This window comes from Artibeus jamaicensis, unplaced genomic scaffold (genome assembly GCF_021234435.1).
Source record: "Artibeus jamaicensis isolate MK-2021 breed Jamaican fruit bat unplaced genomic scaffold, CSHL_Jam_final contig_956, whole genome shotgun sequence".
NCBI classification, from domain to species: Eukaryota; Metazoa; Chordata; class Mammalia; order Chiroptera; family Phyllostomidae; genus Artibeus; species Artibeus jamaicensis.
In genome coordinates this window covers 1,609,990-1,629,490 of record NW_026522021.1, presented here as the reverse complement: position 1 = coordinate 1,629,490, position 19,501 = coordinate 1,609,990, and the positions used below count along the sequence as shown (strand labels likewise).

Genomic DNA, 19,501 nt, shown 5'->3' with positions numbered 1-19,501 from the left:
ATACGAGTGTTCACCGCAATTCTTTCAACTTCTTTGTGCTTCAAAATTTTCATAGGATGTTGCTGAAAATATCCTTCAGTGATTTCTTCTGGCTTGTTGGATGAAATTCAAGAACGCCTTCATGTAGCTCATAAGGCCCTTTGTGATCTGGCTGCTTCTACAGTCTCATCTGCCACCACTCACAGGTCCCCTTCCCACAAACCGCCCCGGTAAGTTAGAGCCAGCCGGTGGTTTTCCATTCCTCCGTGTGCACATACTTGCTGCTCCTGCCCAGAACATTCTCCCCTCTGTTCTTCTCCAGCGACCCCAACCCCCTGTTCATTCTTCAGACTTATCTCAAGTGACACCTCCTCCAGGGAGCCTTCGCTTACCCCCTCAGATGGAGGCCCCTTACGTGGTTCTCACAACCTCTCCCATAGCTCAGCAGAAGGTTATGGCACCAGGGCCCTCACCTAGGACTGGATTTGCAGAAAAGCTGCAGCAGGGGAAAGCTGGCCTGAGAACTGGGGTCTGAATCACACAGGATTTTTCCTCAGAGGACTGGTCCTTAGGCAGTTCCTGCATTTGCGACAAACGTGCCTAGCTGGCTGAACAGGTCCTGAGGCTAGGCACGCAGACCCTGGCAGGCAGACTCCGTGGGCTCCCGGAGAGGGGTCGGAGCCCTGAAGTCGGCGCCCACAGCAACCCCCACGCCCCCAGGAAGAGGTGCAGGCGGGGAGGGGAAGAAGGCGGGGCCTGAGGCTGTGCAAGTCAGTGTCCCGAGGCTGGGACGGAAGTTGCACAAGTACAATTAGTTTCAGTTTTGTTTCTCTTCCAGGCACCCTGCAACAGCCGTCTCCAGAGTTCAGCCTCCCCAGTCCTGGTTCTGCAGCCCAGAGTCAGCTCAGGCCAGGTAAGGAGAGGGATGGAAAGGACAGCTGAAGGAAGAGCTGAACTGGAGGGAATGGGGGGAGGGGAGAGAGACCACGGGAGGAAGAGGAAGGGAGGGGGGAGGGGGAGAGAGGGACCCGGAAGTCAAGAGAAGAGGGGAGACCCGGCGGGAGCACCCCCACCTCACCCCACAGGGCCAAAAGTCTGAGGCTACCCTGGAAAAGACTCCCTCCCACTCTCTGAACTCTCCTGCCAGCTCCCACTTTCCGGAAGTTTGGGGAAATTCCCCAAGTCTCGCTGTCAAGTATTTCACAGCTGCTGTGCTGGGAGCTGGGAGGACTCACTGATGAACCTCGCACAGCTCCGCCTCCTCAGAGGTTTCTAGGAGAGCAGAGGGCCTCTTGCAGCAGGAAAGACTGAAAGAAGAGGACTCTAGGAGTTGAGGCAAAGGCTGCAGTGACCCCAAGATCCATCGGCTGGAAGGAGAGGGCAGGACAGCCCCTTCCTCTCAGGCTTTCTGCTGCCTGCTCCAGAACCCATTTCAGAAAGTCAGGGCAGGGAGCGGGGTCCCCACTACCCATGATGCAGCTCCCAGGCTCTAGAAGACAGCTCTGTGGGCCAGGGGAACTGGGACCAGTCATAGTGCCCCAAATGCCAGAAATCAAGAAAAGTCTGCCCACCTGGACCTTCTGCTGTGTCCCCCCACCCCAGCAGGATCCCCAGGACCTGTGCACACAGGGGCTCAGACCTCACCTGCCACACGGCCTGTCGATCAGGGCACCAGTCATTACACTACCAGCTCTCTGCGGCCAGGCTTCTGGTCTTGTCATTTCTTACATCTCTTGACATATTCAAGCAGCACCGACTTTTTCACATTTGCTGAATGTATGCAAGGAAGAGGGCAGCTCCCCCGCTCGAGAGCAAGTGGCCAGAGGACCCACAAGACCAGAAGAAAATTTCTGGCCATTCAGGTGATTCTCCAGACCTGGTAGGGCTTGAGGATAGAGGGATAGGCAGGAGGGCAGGCTGGAGGCCCTGTGGCGGTGCCCTCTGCCCTCTAACCTTGCCCTTTCACTTGCAGCATGGTGTCCCAGGGATCCTCGCCTTCTCTCCTGGAGGCCCTGAGCAGTGACTTCCTGGCATGTAAAATCTGCCTGGAGCAGCTGCGGACACCCAAAACCCTGCCCTGCCTGCACACCTACTGCCAGGACTGCCTAGCCCAGCTGGCTGATGGCGGCCACCTCCGATGTCCCGAGTGCCGTGAGAAGGTGCCCGTGCCGCCAGCAGGCGTGGCTGCCTTCAAGACCAACTTCTTTGTCAATGGGCTCCTGGATTTAGTGAAGGCTCGGGCCGGTGGAGACCTGCGCACAGGGAAGCCGGCCTGTGCCCTGTGCCCCTTGATGGGGGGTGCCAGTGCTGGGGGTCCAGCCACAGCCCGGTGCCTAGACTGTGCTGATGACTTGTGCCAGGCCTGTGCCGACGGGCACCGCTGCACCCGGCAGACGCACACCCACCGAGTGGTAGACCTGGTGGGCTACAGGGCAGGGCTGTATGACGAGGAGGCCCGGGAGCGCCAGGCAGCCCAGTGTCCCCAGCACCCAGGGGAGGCCCTGCGATTCCTGTGCCAGCCCTGTTCCCAGCTGCTATGCCGTGAGTGTCGCCTGGACCCCCACCTGGACCACCCCTGCCTGCCCCTGGCTGAAGCTGTGCGTGCCCGGAGACCGGGCCTTGAGGAGCTACTGGCAGGTGTGGACAAGAACCTGGCTGAGCTAGAGGCCGCCCGGATGGTGGAAAAGGAAGCCTTAGCCAGCCTGCGGGAGCAGGTGGCCAGGGTGGGATCACAAGTGGAAGAGGCTGCTGAGGGGGTTCTCCGAGCCCTCCTGGCCCAGAAAAAGGAGGTGCTGGGGCAGCTACGGGCTCACATGGAAGCTGCAGAGGAGGCTGCTCGGGAGAGGCTGGGGGAGCTGGAGAGCCGGGAGCAGGTGGCCAGGGCGGCAGCTGCCTTTGCCCGTCGGGTGCTCAGCCTGGGCCGTGAGGCCGAGATACTCTCTCTGGAGGGGGCGATTGCCCAGAGGCTCCAGCAGCTGCAGGGGTTTCCCTGGATGCCTGGTCCATCCCCCTGTCTGTTGCCCCAGCTGGAGCTTCATCCTGGGCTCCAGGATAAGAACTGCCACCTGCTATGGCTCTCCTTTGAGAAGCAGCAGCCCCAAAAGGACAGTGGGAAAGATGGAGCTGGAAGCCAGGAAGGTGAGGAAACCCAGAAGCGCAGAGAGGATGGATCCCGGGCCCCAAAGGAGGACAGAGCCCCAACGCCACAGAAAGATGGAAGCCAGACCCCAAATGTTGAGAGAGCCCAGACCCCGAAAGAGGGCAGAGCCCAGATGCCCCAAGAAGACGGAGGAGCCCAGGCTGGTGGCAGATCCAACAAGAAAAGGAAGTTTAAAGGCAGGCTTAAGTCCATTTCCCGGGAGCCCAGCCCAGCACCTGGGCCAGCCCTGGAGGACTCAGGCCTCCTCCCCAAGCCCATCTTTTCCTGCAGCTTTCCTACACGGATGCCTGGTGACAAGCGGTCTCCCCGGATCACTGGGCTCTGTCCCTTTGGCCCCCGGGAGATCCTGGTGGCAGATGAGCAGAACAGGGCTCTGAAGCGCTTCTCCCTCAATGGTGACTACAAAGGCGCTGTGCCTGTCCCCGAGGGCTGCTCCCCGTGCAGCGTGGCGGCCTTGCAGGGTGCGGTGGCCTTCTCGGCCGGCGCTCGGCTCTACCTCATCAGCCCTGACGGGGAGGTGCAGTGGCGCCGAGCCCTGAGCCTCTCCCAGGCCAGCCATGCTGTGGCTGCAATGCCGAGCGGGGACCGCGTGGCTGTCAGCGTGTCGGGCCACGTGGAGGTGTATAACATGGAAGGCAGCCTGGCCACCCGCTTTATCCCTGGGGGCAAGGCCAACCGGGGCCTTCGGGCGCTGGTGTTCCTGACCGCCAGCCCCCAGGGCAATTTCGTGGGGTCAGATTGGCAGCAGAATAGCGTGGTGGTCTGTGATGGGCTGGGTCAGGTCATTGGGGAGTATGCAGGGCCAGGCTTGCATGGCTGCCAGCCGGGCTCTGTGTCTGTGGATAAGAAGGGCTACATTTTTTTGACCTTGCGAGAGGTCAACAAGGTGGTGATCCTGGACCCAAAGGGGTCACTACTAGGTGACTTCCTGACAGCCTATCACGGCCTGGAAAAGCCCCGGGTGACCACCATGGTGGATGGCAGGTACCTGGTTGTGTCCCTCAGTAATGGGACCATCCACATCTTTCGGGTCCGTTCTCCGGACAGTTAAAGGGCTGGGATTGGGGTGGGACTGGGGAGGGAGTGGGGCAGGGTTGCCATGCGATGTGGTAGACTAGGGCACTTTCCCAGAGGCCACGTGTTGGCAGCCTTTCGGTGTGACATGCCACACTGCCAGCCCCTTTTTGGGTGGGCTGAGATAGGACCGAGGGTTACGGTGTGACCATAGCCCTCAGAGGCAAAGGAGGACGGCTGGCAGGGTGCTGGGAGTTGACCGCACCTCTTGCTTTTTGGCGGGTGACTGCTCCCACCATTGCTGCCAGCCCCTCTAATACTGTCGTTAGAGTTTAAGTCTCTGAGATTTGTAAGCTGGTCCTAATTTGAGTTCTTTAAAACCATTCCTGGTGGAGGAGCCTGGCAAGAGTCTTGAGGAGGTAGGTGGGCAGGAGTCCCCGAACCCAGAAGGGCTCAGGGCATGTCAGGCACATGCCTTCTGGGAGAGCTGAGAGCTGGCTTTCCTCAGATTGGAACAGGGACACACGCCAGGTCAGAAGAAGCCTGGGATTTCGAAACGGCCGTTAATGGCATCTTCCACCAGCCGCGGCCAGGAAGTATACAGGCTTGTCTTTGACAATGGCACCCCCAGTGCAGTATGGGGTGGGGGACCAAGTACAGACGCCAGCTGAGGCCAAGGTCTCAGGGTCTCTGGCAGGGCCAGAGTCTAACGCACAGGGTTCTGAGTGTGAGAGAAGGGGCACCCCCAGGAGCCCCTCCACCTCCAAGCCAAGACCTATGTGGGCAGTAAAATCTTTTCTGTATTGGTATCTGTACATTTCCTGGAGCCTATTTTTAGTTTCCTCTTAGTTTTCCAACAGAGTTCCTTTTGAGCAATTTCAGCTCACTTGGCTGAACTAAGGAGTGAGGGAATGTGTCGTCCGGTAGGGCCGTCGCTGCTGGGGAAACAGCCTCCCCTTGGAGGCCAGTGTGGGGTTGGAAGACAAAACAGCTGGGGAACCTCAGAAGTTGGTAGTGAGGCTGGGAAGGTGACGGAGTAACCGGAGGGAAGGATCTAGCTGGAGGTGAGTCACCACCCTGGTCCTCTGCGCAGGCCAGCGCGGCGGTGGAACCTAGGCGGACATGTTTAGCCGGGGCTGACGAGAGAAGACTTAAGGGAATAGTAACGTGGGGTTCATTGTGGACAATGAATGTTCATGAGAACCAGGGTAATTTTGGACAACGCCAGATAGAAATCCCAGGGCATTAGGGGTGGGAAAAGGAGCATCCTTTGGGGAGGTTATTGCTTGTTTATTGAAGCAGTAGGAGAAATGTCAAGTGGGCAGATTCAATTATGTAAAAATTTGAAATGTATATACAGCAAGGGGTAATGAAGATTTAAAAAACCAATAAGATGAGACAGCCATGTATGTAGACCCGAGTAAGAGCTGGGCCTCCATAGATGGTGCAGCGACGAAGACCCCGCACTCGGTGAGAGGCCCAGGCAGGCCGTGCACCCAGCAGGAGACACTCGCAGGCCAGGATGACTAAGCAAAAAGCTTTTAACGAGTCAGCCATTTTCGTGTGTCAAACATGCATTTTTTTAACTATGTGGTGGAGAAATAGACTCCTGGCACTGTAAAATGTTGCTTCCTGGAGAGAAATTTGGGTATACTCGGCAAGAGTTTAAAAAAAAAAAAAACTATACTCAGTTATCTCACTTTGGGGAATACATTCTGGGAAAGTAATTCAAAAGACAAAAGTCTTTGCTCAGAGACGTTGGTGGCCGCCCTATAAATCACAGTCTTGACTGGAAACCACTCTGCTGTGGGGGGCAGCGGAGTGGATTGTGGTCGGTGAGGAAGAGGAGCTGCTGCCTCCCTGCGTGACAGCAATGAAAACTATTTACAAGAATATGGTGTGTGATGCAATCATGGGCAAAACAAAGAAGAGAATTTGGGTTGTAATCACATGATGGTAGCAATGAGGTGAAAGTGTGTCTGATTTGTTAGTGAGTGGAAATAGGTTCAAAACATGTAAATAGTGATTTGGGAGACTGGGTCCTTTCTGCGTTATTTCATGCTGTTACTGATATATGCACATTTTTACTTATTATTGTCCATTAAGTAACATATATGCCTGAATGTTTACTTAAGAAATATAAGTCTATAAATGATATTTAAGAACAGCTAGCTACTGGATTTGCAGGGGTCTAGCTGGTGACTGAGCAAGGAGCTCACCCTGGGAAGGTTTACAGAGGGCAGGTGGTCCCCTCAGGTGAGGGGGTCGTTGTGTCGTGTTCGGAAGGCGGAGGAAGGTCTAGTTGAGTTCGCCAACTAACTCAGACCAACTGGAAACCAGGCGGCGGTTCTAAGGAACCACCTGGCGTAGGGTGAGTGGCACTGGTGGGGAGGGTCTGTCTTTGCAGTCCTCTCCGTGGGTTTCACGAAATGATGGCTCACGGCTGGTGCTTGGTGAAACGTGTGTGAGATGAGTATCTGCGAAAAGGGATGGGACGGTGGTAAGACTACAGAGATTTGCCACCTTAAGTGCCATAACCCCATCTAACCAAGTTGTCCAAAACCTTGGCTTATGGGAAATGGTCAGCAGGGGGTACACAGTGGACACAGTCAACCACGTGCTTCCCAGGGCGTGGCTCGGCTCCCAGTCACAAAAGAGATGAGATTGGCCTGTCCTGCTTATTACGTATGTGGAAGGTCCTGAGGGATCACACACCTTCGGGCTGACACAGCGGCTCTGCAGAGCTGCACAGGGACCATGTGCCGTGGGCCTGGCTGGAGAAATGGCTCCAGCCAGTGCCTCACCCAGGAGGCAAAGCAGGAGTATGGACCTTTAGAAAGGAAATGTCACCTGACTGCAAGAAGAGAATCTCACTGGTGCTCCCAAGCTGCGGGAGCCATGAGGCTTGCCAGGAACCTGTAAGCATCCTGGAAAGCCAGGCATTGGAAGATTGACAGAAATTCTAAATTTTCCTCATTAAGGGGCAGGGTGGGAAGGCCCAGAACATGGGCAAAATATGAAATGGGTTGGAAGTATAGCACTGAGCCAATTTAGAGGTAAAATCCCCAGCATCGTAACTGCGACCCGGGAATCCTAATGAAACCCACAGAAAGCACCACTCTGCACTGGGGCGGGGAAGGAGTTCCTGGTTAAACTATAGATCTTGAGAAGTCGGGAACATGGCAAGATTCGTGCCACCTCACCCCCACCCTGCATTGGACTATGACAATTAACTTGATCAGTTATTCCCTTTCCTGTTCGGAGCTTTCTAGATTGTGCACATACTGGTGAAAGGAGAATGCCGTTCGTTCAAGTAGGGAGAAGGGGAGCAGAAAACCTTTTTCACAGTCTCTGCACTTAAAAAAGTGAAGGAGGAAGCAGAGACCTGGGTTGAGTGCTGGCTCTTTCACGTAAAATGTTCTCTTGGTCTAGCTCCCTAACCTCTCTGAACTTCAGTTTCTACATTAGTGAAATGGGGATAATGATAGCCACCATGCCCAGCTCACAGGGTTGTTGTGTGGCCTGGGTGAGAAGTAGAGAAAAGGATATTGTATTTTATATGCCATAAAGCTCAAGTCCTAGGTATTGGTTGGAAAAAAATTTTAACCGACTTGTCCTAACCTAATACTGTGACGTCAGTGTGTGCGCGAGTGGGCCGCACGTGTTGCGAGGTGAAAGCTCCAGAACATCTGGGTAGAGCTGTTCCCTGCTTCTCCTTTGGAGGATACTCTTATTTTACATTCCAGCTGTTATTTGAAGATGCCATATACTATGACAACCGTGACCGTTGGAGGAGAAGGGACCAATGGCCAGCTTGCTAAGATGCAACGCTGTTCCTAAAAGCCAGCTGAGAATCAGACTTTACTAATGAAGGACTGATAACCATAGACTTTTAGAAGTTCAGAATGGTGAGAGTGGCCAAATCTCTTGATAATTTAGAGAAAATATAATTCGGGGTGGGAATAGCTCTCCTTTCACTGTAGTCTTATTATTACTATGTGTATACAGCCACGCCACGTAATTAATCTACAGAGATAAGATTTCACAGGGGCAGAAGTCCAGGAGGGAAGTCAGAAATCTTCCAAGGAAATTGATGATGAGGTTGGTGACCTGAACTGGGTAGGGTTCAAAGTTGGGTGCTTGACCGTCTCTCCTTGGTGAATCAGCTGGGAACTCGAGTTATCCCATAAATTAAGTGGGAGACTGGACGGGGCACGGAGTTCTGTTTTGGGGAGGACGCTGGGGCGGAGAGCTGCCAGAGAGCACTCAAGAAAATGTCCCTAGCAAGGGAAAGACCTAGTTCCGACGCAGGCTTAGAAAGATTGGTAACTTGACCAGAGGTAGTAGAACCATCCTACCCGACTGGTTCGTGCATATAGTTTAATTAAATGGATCAAGACAAGAGCAAAAAATTATTTTGAGGGACCACAGATGCCTTTGGTGAGAGGACGCCTTTTGCAGCAGGGTTGGTGTGGACCTCCCTCGAAGCTTTAGGTGAAGAATCTTTGGGACCAAATAGAGAAGGGCCTGTGTATAAAGAGGCAAACAGGAAGTAGGTTTGGGGAGGTTTTAGAAGGCAGCCTGACTTGTTTCAGGAGAAAGTTAGAACTGCTTGGCTCAGGAGCCAAGAGAGACAGGGTTGAAAATGGAATTGGGGTCTTGGTATCCATGGTGTCAGCCCAGTAAATTTCTCTTAGTTGCAATGGGCTGAAAAATCTGTTGTAAACTCTTACTCTTTCGATTGTATACTTCCTATCTTTCTTCTGTTTCTTAATAAATTCTTTTGAAAAATCTGACCCTTGTCTCGGATAGTTGATGGGTGTGGGGCACTGCCAGCACCCAGGCCCAGGTGGACAAAGGAAGAGCTAACCTGTGGTAGCTCCAATGATGTCAACACAGTAGTCGGGACCCTGCCGGAGCAGGGCAATGGGCACAGGCACGCCATCTGTGCTATGGTTCCACCTTTGTCCTGGGCCACTCCTGCCTGCAGGAGACAGAGGCGCCCTCTGGGCAGAGATGTGTACCTCTGGGCTAACCCTTGGTGGGAGCCAGCAGGTGCTCTGGCCCAGCGTGGGGATGCTCAGGGGGGGCATGACCATGTGGGTGAGGAACCCAGGTCAGGGTGGCTGTGCCCACCCCTGGTCTCTGCTTGTTTTCTGTTTTGCGGGGGAACCAAATGGATATCTGTGAGCACGGGCTAGCAGGCCACATTTGCAAGCTCACAGTGTCCCCTGCAGGGCCGGGAGGTATCTGGCTACAGGAATATCTGCCCACTGGCCCAACCCACCCCCTCTGATCTGTCCACAAAGTGCCCCCCCCCCCCCCTGCGGCAGGAGTTCCTGCCTCTTCCCTCCAAGTGTCCTGAGCAGGAACAAGAAAGACCTCAGGTTCGTATTTTTAAATCACAGCCTCTGGCTCTTCATTCTACGGATCAAAGAGCAGCTATTAAGCACTCACCTCCCTGTGCTTTTCACCCGTGACTTCCGGCAGCCGGAACCTCTAGAAAGTAGGGACATTAGCATTGCTTGACAGACAAGGACGCGGAAGCCTGGGGAGGCTTGCTTATGGTAGGTAGACTTAGATCCTGACTCCAACACTGCCCTTCTAACCAGCTTTAAATCTGGAGCCCGTGTCTCTGTTTCCTTGTTTGTTACAAGAGAGCCAAGCAAAATGAGATCTGAAGTTCTTTCCTGAGCTACCAGACCAGACCCCTGTCCCTATCACATGTCCAGAGTCCAGACTCGAGAAGGGAAGCTCATAGATACCCCCACGAGTCCCTCTGCCATCACTGTCATGCCCTCCAACATGAAGAAGGAATGACAAGTGAGCAGAGAATGTTTTGAGAGGCTTGGTGGGGGGCCCGGGGCGGGGACCAGGGCCCACTGCTGCTGCGGTGACAGCCAGAATGAGAATTCCACAGTTCATCATCTAATGACTCAGCCTGGCTTTGGAGCTGCGCCTCTGCGAACCCCAGGGAGCATGACTCAGCAGCTGAGAGGGCCAGGTGCAGGAGACATCGCCGCGGTCCATGTGAGTGGTGACTGTGGGGAGAACAGCCTGTTCCCAGTTCCGAGCCCCAAGGCAGCACGTCTGCTTCTGTGGTCAGACACACACGCGGCCTCGGTTTCCTAGCCATGTGGCCAAGCCACCCCACCTCAGACTTGGGACTCTTCTCCTTTGTATTCAAGAAGGCAGAGCCCCAGTGGCATTAGGACCACCTCCTTTCCCCACAGCCTTAGGATTGCAGCAAGATGCCATAGCCACAGACAATATAAGCCTCTCTCTCTTTCAATGCTCTGCCAGGATCAGGCCAGCCTTTAAATAAGAGCAGCAGAGGCCACACTACAGGGGTGGGAAGGCAGACATATGTCACAGGCTGGGCACATGACTGCACAGATGGTCATAGCATCCCTTCTTGCTCCTAAGTGGGTAGGATGAGATGGGGACCCCAGGTCTTCATTTTCTTCAAAGGCCAACCTAGAAAATATCTCTTCCACCCTAGCTGGTGTGGCTCAGTGGATTGAGTGCTGGCCTGCAAACCAAAAGCTCGCCAGTTTGATTCCCAGTCAGGGCACATGCCTAGGTTGTGGGCCAGGTCCCCAGTAGGGGGCACACAAGAGGCGCACACACACACTGATGTTTCCCTCCCTATCTTTCTTCCTCTCTTCCCCTCTCTCTAAAAATACATAAATAATTTTTTTAAAAAAATAAAATAACTCGCCCTGGCTGGTGTAGCTCAGTGGATTGAGCACGGGCCTGTGAAGCAAGGGGTTGCTGGTTCGATTCCCGGTCAGGGCACATGCCTGGGCTGCAGGCCAGGTCCCCAGTAGAGGACACATGGGAGACAACCACACGTTGATGTTTCTCTTCCACTCTTTCTCCTTCTCTTCCTTTCTCTCTAAAATTAAATAAAAAAAAATTTTTTTAAAATAAAATAACTCTTCACCCCTCAGAGATGGTTACAAGAGAAATTCCCAGAAACTCAGTTCTTCTTGCCAATGCAGTAAAGAATTACAGATCAGTGAGTCTATCAGCATGCAAGCAGGGTTTATTGCTGATCCATTCTCATGAAAGAGAACGGGCCTAGTTAAGGGGGAGTGATGTTGAAAGGCAAAGGTTCAGGGCAAAGCAGGGTAAGGGCGGGGAAAGTAAGGGTGACCAAAGGCCGAGGTGGCAAGTGCAGGAGTGACAAGAGCTGGAGTGGTAAGCATGGAAAGCCAAGAGAGCCAAGAGTGCCAAGTCAGAGTCTTCTGTTCTGAGGGCTTCTATAGGTGGCAGGATGGGGGTGAAGAAATTACTTATTGATTGACAGGTGAAGGTGGAGCCAGCTTTCGGTGGTGGGGTGGCAGGAATACACAGAGGTATTAATGGGCTTCTTCCTTTGGGCACTGTGGGCCCTTTCTGGGCTTTCAGGCCTTGGGATGAAAGCAGTTTCACAGGCTTTCTTTCCCAGATAGTGGAGACGATTCATAGAATCTCAAGGACTGCTCTCCTCCCGGGTCAGCATGGTGTTTCCTGTGCTGTTGGAACACCTGGCAGTATGACCGGCCCAGGCTCAGGACTGCTGAGTTAGTGGGTGACATGTCTCCCTCCTCCTCTCGGCCTTGGTTGGCTATTTCTCCCACCTAACAATATAACGACGCTTATTTTCCTTCCCTTCAACACTAACTTAGGGACAGTCCACCAATTTACCAGAAGAAAACAGCCAAAGCAAACCACGGTGGAACAGTCCTGAGTGCAGGGAAGGGCCGGCACCGTGGGTGGGTACATGCTGCGCGCCTCTCTCCACCAGCGCCTGTGCCTGTCTGCCTTCTCCAAAGTCTGGTCACGTTCTCACTTAGATTTTCACACGCAGCTCTTTCCTCACCTGCAAGACCCTTCAGGACAAGAACTGAATGATTCATGATGAGCATTCCTCAATCAGGTGTCCCATAAATAATCTTCCGGTTGAAGGGAAAAATGAGTGAATCTGTACTAAAACCTAGTCACCATCAGATACAACACTGGGAGGGGACGGCAATTCTGTCACCGGGCACGGCCTGAGGCAAAAGAGGTTCATGCTTCTCCTTAGAAAGGAGACATGAATAGGAGTGAAGATACCCAAATTCTACGGGGGAGGGCGGGGGATAGGAAGTCATCTCACTCTGCTGTACCTTTTCCTTTATCTATAGCACTCTAGCCTTCTAACACACTATTTCATTTAATTATTTATCCTGCTTCTTGTTCGTTGTTTATCTCCTCCCCCAGTATCTGCTCTGGGCGGAATGCAAGCCCCGGAAGGACAGGACACTTGGCCTGTTCTGTGCACCGATATATCCTACATCCTTAGAATGGAGCCTGAGACCAGGTAGATGCCGAGTGAGTGAGTGAATGAATGAATGAATGGTATCTATCGGACATTTTACTCTAAGCCAGGCCCCCTCTACTCTCAATGCACTTTGCATGTAGTATCTTACATAGTGCCCTCAGCAGTTCTAAGAGGCAGATACTGCTCTCACCCCTGGTTTAAAAGTGAGGAAGGTGAGGTTAGGGAGATTATGTAACATGAACAAGATCACCAGGAACTGGGCAAGTGACTGGGCAGAGGCCAGCACCAACCATTGCTGGCCTGGAGCCAGCTCTTCACCGCTCCCTGGCAAGAGCTGCCCTTGAGGCCAGCAGCGAAACCATACCCCGCCTCGTCTTTGCTGATTGATGTTTTTCTTTATTTCTCTCCCCACCAACTTCCCACATGGCTCCATTACACCTCCAGAATCTCTGTCTGCCCCGAAGCAGTGCTCCTCCTCAGCCGGAAAGACATTTCCTGGTGGGAAGCTTTGGAAACCTGGGCCTGGCTCTCCCTGCCCGGGCCCTGCAGAGCTGGGGTGGGGCTAGGCTGTTGCTGCAGCCCACTCCTAACACCCGCCTCTGCCACCCCACAGACAGCTCGAGAGGCTGCCAGGCCCAAGCGGGGGTGGGGGTGTCTGAGCTCCCCCGATCACTTTTCTGCAGGTTTTCTGATGCTTGGAGCTGAGCTAGAATATGGGGAGGCCCTGCCCACCCCAAGGCACCAGGGCTCTGAGACACTGTTTCCTCCCCAGGCTGGCTCCACAGGGCCAGAGCAGAGAGCCAGGCCAGGCTCCGCAGTCCCCTTCTCTGCCCCCAGGCCTCCATGATTCTTCTGCCAGGAAAAGTCTTTCCAGCTTAAAAGAAGCTGCACTTTGAGGTAGAGATATCTTTTGGGGAGTGGATTGAGGCCATACGGTCATTAATAGGGAAGGGATATAAAGAAAAGTATTCACCAATGAAGACAATGTGGCGTATGGCTTCCCCAGGAGGCCTCATGTGGAGCGCCTTGCCCAAGAGCAGTGAAGAGGTGGCCCCCAGGCCAGGCCAGCAATTGCTGGCATTGACCTTTCTCTAGCCACTTGCTCCTAGGTAATCACTGGCACAAAGAATGGAGACCAAAGAACATCAGGAGCAGGAAGAAGGTGGCAGAGACTGGAGGCCAACTCACATTCATGCAAAGGACACACAACACCATATTGTCTGCACCCACGAGCGTGGGGAGGCAGCAAGAGAGGAAGGAAATGGAACTGAGATGCCTGAGTGACGGCTACAGGTGGGTGGTCAGGGGAGGTGGTAGCTGGACTGGGGTCTGTCAGGGAGCCTGTGTCCAGATGTTGGAAAAGCAGTGCCATGTGTCACTCATGGGGTTCCTGCCTATGGCTGGGGCTGGGCCCCTGGGCCCCTGGGCTAGTGTTTAGGTGGGGGAGGGAGGAGCACCCCCATGATCTGTAAGCATGTGGGGGTGGGGGACATGCTGTTGGGGCGTTTCCAGGCAGGCATCATGCCAGACTTCACCTCGTCAAAAAATCAAGACTGGAATTTCCCTGAAGCTCATTTCCTACCATTTAATCCTCAGCAAAGGACCAGCTGCCAAGTTTGTCCCTGAAGGGCAAATGCTGGGTGCGGGCAAGGAGCAGATACCTCCAGGAGGTCCTCCGTGCCCTGTCTACCTCTTCTCCCAGAAGCCCCTCTTCCAACACAGAAGGCATATATGCCTTCCCTCTCGGGTGTTCCCCCGGGCCCTCTGGATAGGGATTCAGGGCAAGAAGATCTGCATTTAATCCCCGCTCTTCCACTCACTCACCAGGTGACGTCTGCATAGATTACTTAACCTTTCTGAACCTCCATTCTTCATCTGTGAAATGGATGCAATAAGAACATCTCAGGGCCTCTGGGATGAATAAAAGGAGATAAAGAATATAAATGTAGTCTCCAGTGCCTGGCCCATGGGGTGTTCAGTCAAAATCCATTCATTCATTCCTCTCCTCGCCCCTGGGACCACAGGCCTTCTCCCCACGCCTTTTGGAGTCCAAACACACCAGCTGGGCTGTCTCCTTCCACCCTATGCCCCAATCAGTCTACCACGCAGAAAGTATTTATGGGCCCTGCTTTTGAGTGACTAATGCAAACAGCAAGTGTTAAAAAGGTTGAGGACAGACATGGCCAGCTGGGGAAGGTGTCTGGCCACCCAGATGCGGTGACCCTTCGTTACAACCCAGTACCTGATTCTCAACTGTGTGCACACCACAGACAAACCAATCTCAGGACTTACTAACATGAACTGGACAAACAATAGCAACCAGAATGACAGCGTAGTTATTTGCAGAGCTACAGTCCCCAGACACTGGGACGTAGCTTTCCTGGAGCCCTCAGAATGGAGTGATGAAGCATGGAGTCAGAGCAAGGCCAGGACCTTGGATGATCAAGTGGCTGGATGACAACAGCCTGAGGCATCTGTGCCACCTCAGAGGTCACACCTGTTCCTCGGCCTGGCCCCCTGGTGTTTGCAGGACTGGGCACCAACTCCCTGCACAGCACCAAGTAGGGTATCCCTGGGTCCCCCCTTACAAAGAGGAGGAATAGACAATGCAGTTATTTTGCTAAAATATAATCGCAGTCTTCTGTCCTCGGAGGTTTCACCCGGGTCTCCTTAATTAGATTTGGGATGATCACAGATAATCAGTCTCCTAGGTAATTTTTACACAGGGCTCACATCCTCTCCTAAACTGGGTTTCTTTCTAATTGAATTCTCAGAAGGCAATGTTAACTTCAAAGTACACAGCTATCGACCCCGAGTCCTATCCACGTGGGGCAGTATAAACGGACAGGAGGAAAGTGTAGACCCAAATTGCTCCTACCCCTTAATAGTATAGAACTCCATAAGGAAAACAAAATGTGTGTGAGTGCTCATGTTCAAAGGAGAGACAGCTTAGGAGAGTCTGGAGGAGTCTGGAGAGGCTTTTGGAGGAGTCTGGGGAGGTTTGGGAGGGGGCGTGGGATCTGAGCCTCCTAGGGAGGCTCTGTAGACGGCTTATTTGCATAAGAAAAGCAGGGGAGGTAGCAATTCCAGGGGTCGGAGATAGGAGGGAAAAACTGAACTCAAATGGTGTAGAGGAAAGGGGCAAAAATGTGGCAGGTCAAGATCCCAACCCTGTGTGAACGCCTTCCCGGTTCACTCTTCCACCCACGCTGCTCCTGCTGAACTTCGCACTCGTGCGCTGGGCTTTCGAAGACACTCAGGGAGCCCAGGGCGTTGTTCCCCGCCTCCTTCCCCAAACATGCAAACACACACTCCTGTCCAGCAGCAGAGCTAACGGTCTGCCAGACAGGAAAGCCCTTTCAGAGAGGGAGGGAGGGCAGGGAGCCTCCACCCACGCCCAGAGGGACAGCCCTCCATGTCTACCTGTGTGACTGACTGAGCCCGGAAACCAGCCGAGTGTGCTAGACACAACAGGACCTCGTCCCCTCACCTCTACACGCTCTAAACTGATAACAGGGAGTTCCCGGGACAGGGGCTTTCCATCAGGGCTCAGCCGCTGCCTCCCGCTCCGCCCCCATTTCCCTGAATAAGCTTACCACCACCGGCAAAGAAGAACAAAATGCAGTTTGCCATGCCAGTCTCTGAAAGAGTAAAGATTTGAGATTCTGGAAGGGGTTTGTTTGTTTGTTTGTTTGTTTGTTTGTTTGTTTTTAACAATTTTAAAAAAGATTTTATTTGTTTATTTATTGTTTAGACAGAGGGGAAGGGAGAGAGAACCGAGGGAGAGAAACATCAATGTGTGGTTGCCTTTCACACACTCCCTACAGGGGACCTGGCCCAAAACCCAGGCATGTGCCCTGACTGGGAATCGAACTGGCAACCCTTTGGTTCACAGGACAGCACGCAGTTCAGTGAGCCACACTAGCCAGGTCAGTCTGGGACTTTAGTTCAGGAACCAAACACTTGATGCAGCCAAAGCATGAATGCTAGTCTAAAGCAGGAATTCATTCTCTCCCTTCTGCAGGAGCTAGATCTTAGAAATAAGACCATTGCCCCTCCGCTTTCAGAGAACACCTAGTCCCTTGAGAGAGCTGGCCAGTGTGGAGCTCAAGACTCAGGAGGGAGAGTCTTGTGGCAGCTGAGGCCCTGAGCCCCCACCAACCCTGGCACTAGGAAGGCTGTCTGTGTCTGAGACCAGCCCACAGGGTGCTGAGCTGGCAGGCCAGGTTGCACCCTAGGAAAGAGGGAGTGGGCCCGAGGGAGCCAGATGTCAATCCAGGCTGTGAATAACGGGGGCCTCATCACCACCCCAGGGACTGACTAAGAGAGCAGGTCCAGGCGGGCGGGGAGGCTCCCACACACAGAGCGCACCCCCAGGCCTGCCCCGCGGCGTTCGGCGTTTCCAGGCCCATCTCCCCCATGAGCTCTCCCTAGAGGACTGCTTCTCCAGGCTGACAGGTCTCCTTTACCCCACACCCCACACCCTCCTGCCCCACTGCAGCAGTCACATCCCTGGACTTTTCCCCACCTGCCCCAGGGCTCGGAGTCACTCGTTGGGTATCTGATCTCATGTGTCACTCACGAGGCATTAGGCACAACCCTTCCCGGAACTCTTTAACATTATAAGCTTTTCTCTTTCTCTGAAACAGAGGGCTCAGACCCTGCAGGGCTGGAGCAGAAACCATGAGGAAAGCATCTCTCCAGGAATGCTTGCAGAAGATAATTTCCCTAGTGACCTTCATTCCTCCAGGTCCCTGTCACAGGTCAGCTCCCGAGGGGGCATTCCCGTGCCCTCTATCTGTGGCTCTTTGGAGGCATTCGAGGTATGTTCTGGCTCCTCCCGCCCTGAAGGTGAACACAGTTCCTCCACACCTTCTCCACCCATCTCAGAGCCAGGCCTGGAGTCCAAGGTTAGCAGAAAACTGTCCCACAGACCTGATAAGGGCAAAAAACTGCTCACTGAGCAAATGGGTCAAAGGACAGCCAGGCAAGTGCTCCCCCCTTCCCACCTCTGCAGGCTGCGGCTTCCTGTCAGCAAATGCCCCAGGTGCACAGCCTCCTCCTCGTGTGATAAGTCAGCCCTTGCCTCCAATAGCCGCCCCAGGGCAGCAGATGCCTGAAAGTCCTCGTCACTTGCTCAGGTGGTCTCAGCCCTGGAGGCCCTTGAAGAACTGGTAAAAACCAAACCAAACCAAACCAAACCAAACCAAACCAAACCAAACCAGTAGCCCAGAATTCTAATTCAAGGTTCACAGCCTCAGAGGTGGGCCTGCGTCTCAGGACTTTTCAAAAGCTACTGGGTGAGCCTCGTGTGCCCTTGGGTTGAGAACCACAGGACCAAGCCACAGAATGTCTCAATTCTAAAGTGAACGTAACCTGGGAGGGTTTAAAACAGTAAATCATTAAGGCCTGAGTTGGAATCCATTCCTTGCCTAGCAGCAGATCTGGGGGAAGGGAGGGGACGACACTTTGGTCGGAAGAGTTCTGAAAGGAGTCAGGATGGGAAGGGGAAAAGGGGACACACAATGAGGGAGGGAACTGGGCCTCTCCTGGGTTGGGGGGCTTAGGGGACAGGCATGGGGGGCACTGGAGGGACAGCCGAGGCACTGAAAAACAGCGGAGGCTGATTAAGAGCTGGGGGCACCGGGCCAGCTCCTCTCCTTAGCTGAGTGACCCTGAGCAAGAGACCCAAGTCATCTGCGTGTTGGTTTCCTCATCTATAGAAGGGGGACAGTGCCACTCAATGTCTCTGAGCCGTGTGGGAGTGAACTAAGGTCGTGAGTGGGCTACCTCAGGGCCTGGCAGGCAGCAGCTGCTCTCACGCATTAGCCATTGTTACTGCTGCAGTCTGGGAAAGGGAGCGTTGCCTGAAACTCTGAAGCAAAGGCGTGCAGACTACAACATCTTAGAAATAAATGAATTTGCAGATCAGAAACCACCCCAATAAACTAAATTAACAGGGGCGACCACAAATCCAGTCTGCCTCGCACAAGTTTTCCGATGCTCGGCATCTCTCTTTCCATCGGCCTTACCCGCGTGGGAGGCTGAAGGGGGTTGTAGGGGCACTGCAGCCTGGAGGGGCATTTCTTTCTGCCCCTCCCAGATGTAGACTTCTTCTGGGCCCTGAAAGAGGAAGAAGCTTCCCTCTAGCACCATACACCGTGGGAAGCCCTGGGCTGGCCTCCACTCTGACTTGGCCTGACCTCCTTCATCCTTAGTGGAGCTCCCTCAGGCTCTAGCCTCTGCAAAGCCTCCGCTGGAACCCAGGGCTGTCTTACTGGGCTTCTGGCACCCAGCTGGCCCTTGGGGCTGTGGCTATCCTGGCCTCAGCGAGGCGAGGCTTCTTTGCCAGATGCTCTTTCACTTCTGCCCTTAGCTTCTCCGTGATCCTCCTGGCCTAGGCGGAGCACTCGGTTTCTCCCTCCCAGGAGCTCCTCTACCTTAGAAGTCCAGAAAGGGTACAGGGAACCCTTTCTTCTAGTTGTTCTAGGTGGGACCCCGACCCCCAGCTTGCCACTGCAGCCTGCATACCTGGAAGACAGTTCATGGCAGGGCTTCCCCAGGCCAGGGTTGTTTATCTGCTTAGGGCAGGAAAGCCCTGTTCCTTTCCTTGACCCCTTACTCCCTGGACGGTGACTCTGTCCCCTGCGCATTGTTTTCTTTCCGGTGGAATTTCTGCTCTTGAGAACTCAGTGTTCTGTGTTACTCTGGCTGCTGCTCCCCCCGCCATTCCTCATATACCGGTTTCCTCCTGTCCAGACAGTGCTGGCTACCAGCCAGGACCTCGACTGGTTTGTGGAGGGCAGCGAAGGGTGGAAGCAGGAAGCAGGAAGCTGATGTTCCTTCTTGGTCAGAGTCTCGGGGCCTCTCCTTGTGGGGCCAGCGGTGCATGCAGTGGGGCAGTGTGAGCCCCGGGGAGCCAGCCCAGGGTGGACACGTGAGGAGGTTCCACTTAGATGGGGACATGCCCTACAACCTTGGACTTTATACTCCCCACTCAGTTTCACCCTATATTCGATGCAAGACACTCCTGGCACTAA

At 53.9% G+C, this 19,501-nt stretch overlaps 1 protein-coding gene and 1 long non-coding RNA gene across 7 annotated transcripts; one reads left to right on the top strand and one right to left on the bottom strand.

Moving 5' to 3' along the window:
- The first annotated feature begins 635 nt into the window (after window positions 1-635).
- TRIM56 (tripartite motif containing 56) lies at window positions 636-8,949 on the top strand. Of its 6 annotated transcripts, none has more exons than XM_037139219.2 (4): window positions 636-705; window positions 818-892; window positions 1,127-1,841; window positions 1,952-8,949. In XM_037139219.2, the coding sequence occupies exon 4, from the start codon at window positions 1,953-1,955 to the stop codon at window positions 4,188-4,190; it is 2,238 nt and encodes a 745-aa protein (XP_036995114.2). In that variant the 5' UTR covers window positions 636-705; window positions 818-892; window positions 1,127-1,841; window position 1,952; the 3' UTR covers window positions 4,191-8,949. The 6 variants fall into 6 exon arrangements, with proteins under 6 accessions (XP_036995114.2, XP_036995116.2, XP_036995117.2 ...); XM_037139221.2 differs by having other exon boundaries at window positions 643-705; window positions 1,730-1,841; XM_037139222.2 differs by lacking the exon at window positions 1,127-1,841 and having other exon boundaries at window positions 643-705.
- A 1,934-nt stretch (window positions 8,950-10,883) lies between these two features.
- On the bottom strand, window positions 10,884-19,077 carry LOC128625851 (uncharacterized). The gene is made up of 3 exons (XR_008389686.1): window positions 18,993-19,077; window positions 14,286-14,372; window positions 10,884-11,051 (listed from the first exon to the last, which is right to left on the bottom strand). It is a non-coding gene; the product is annotated as an uncharacterized LOC128625851 (long non-coding RNA).
- Window positions 19,078-19,501: the final 424 nt, after the last annotated feature.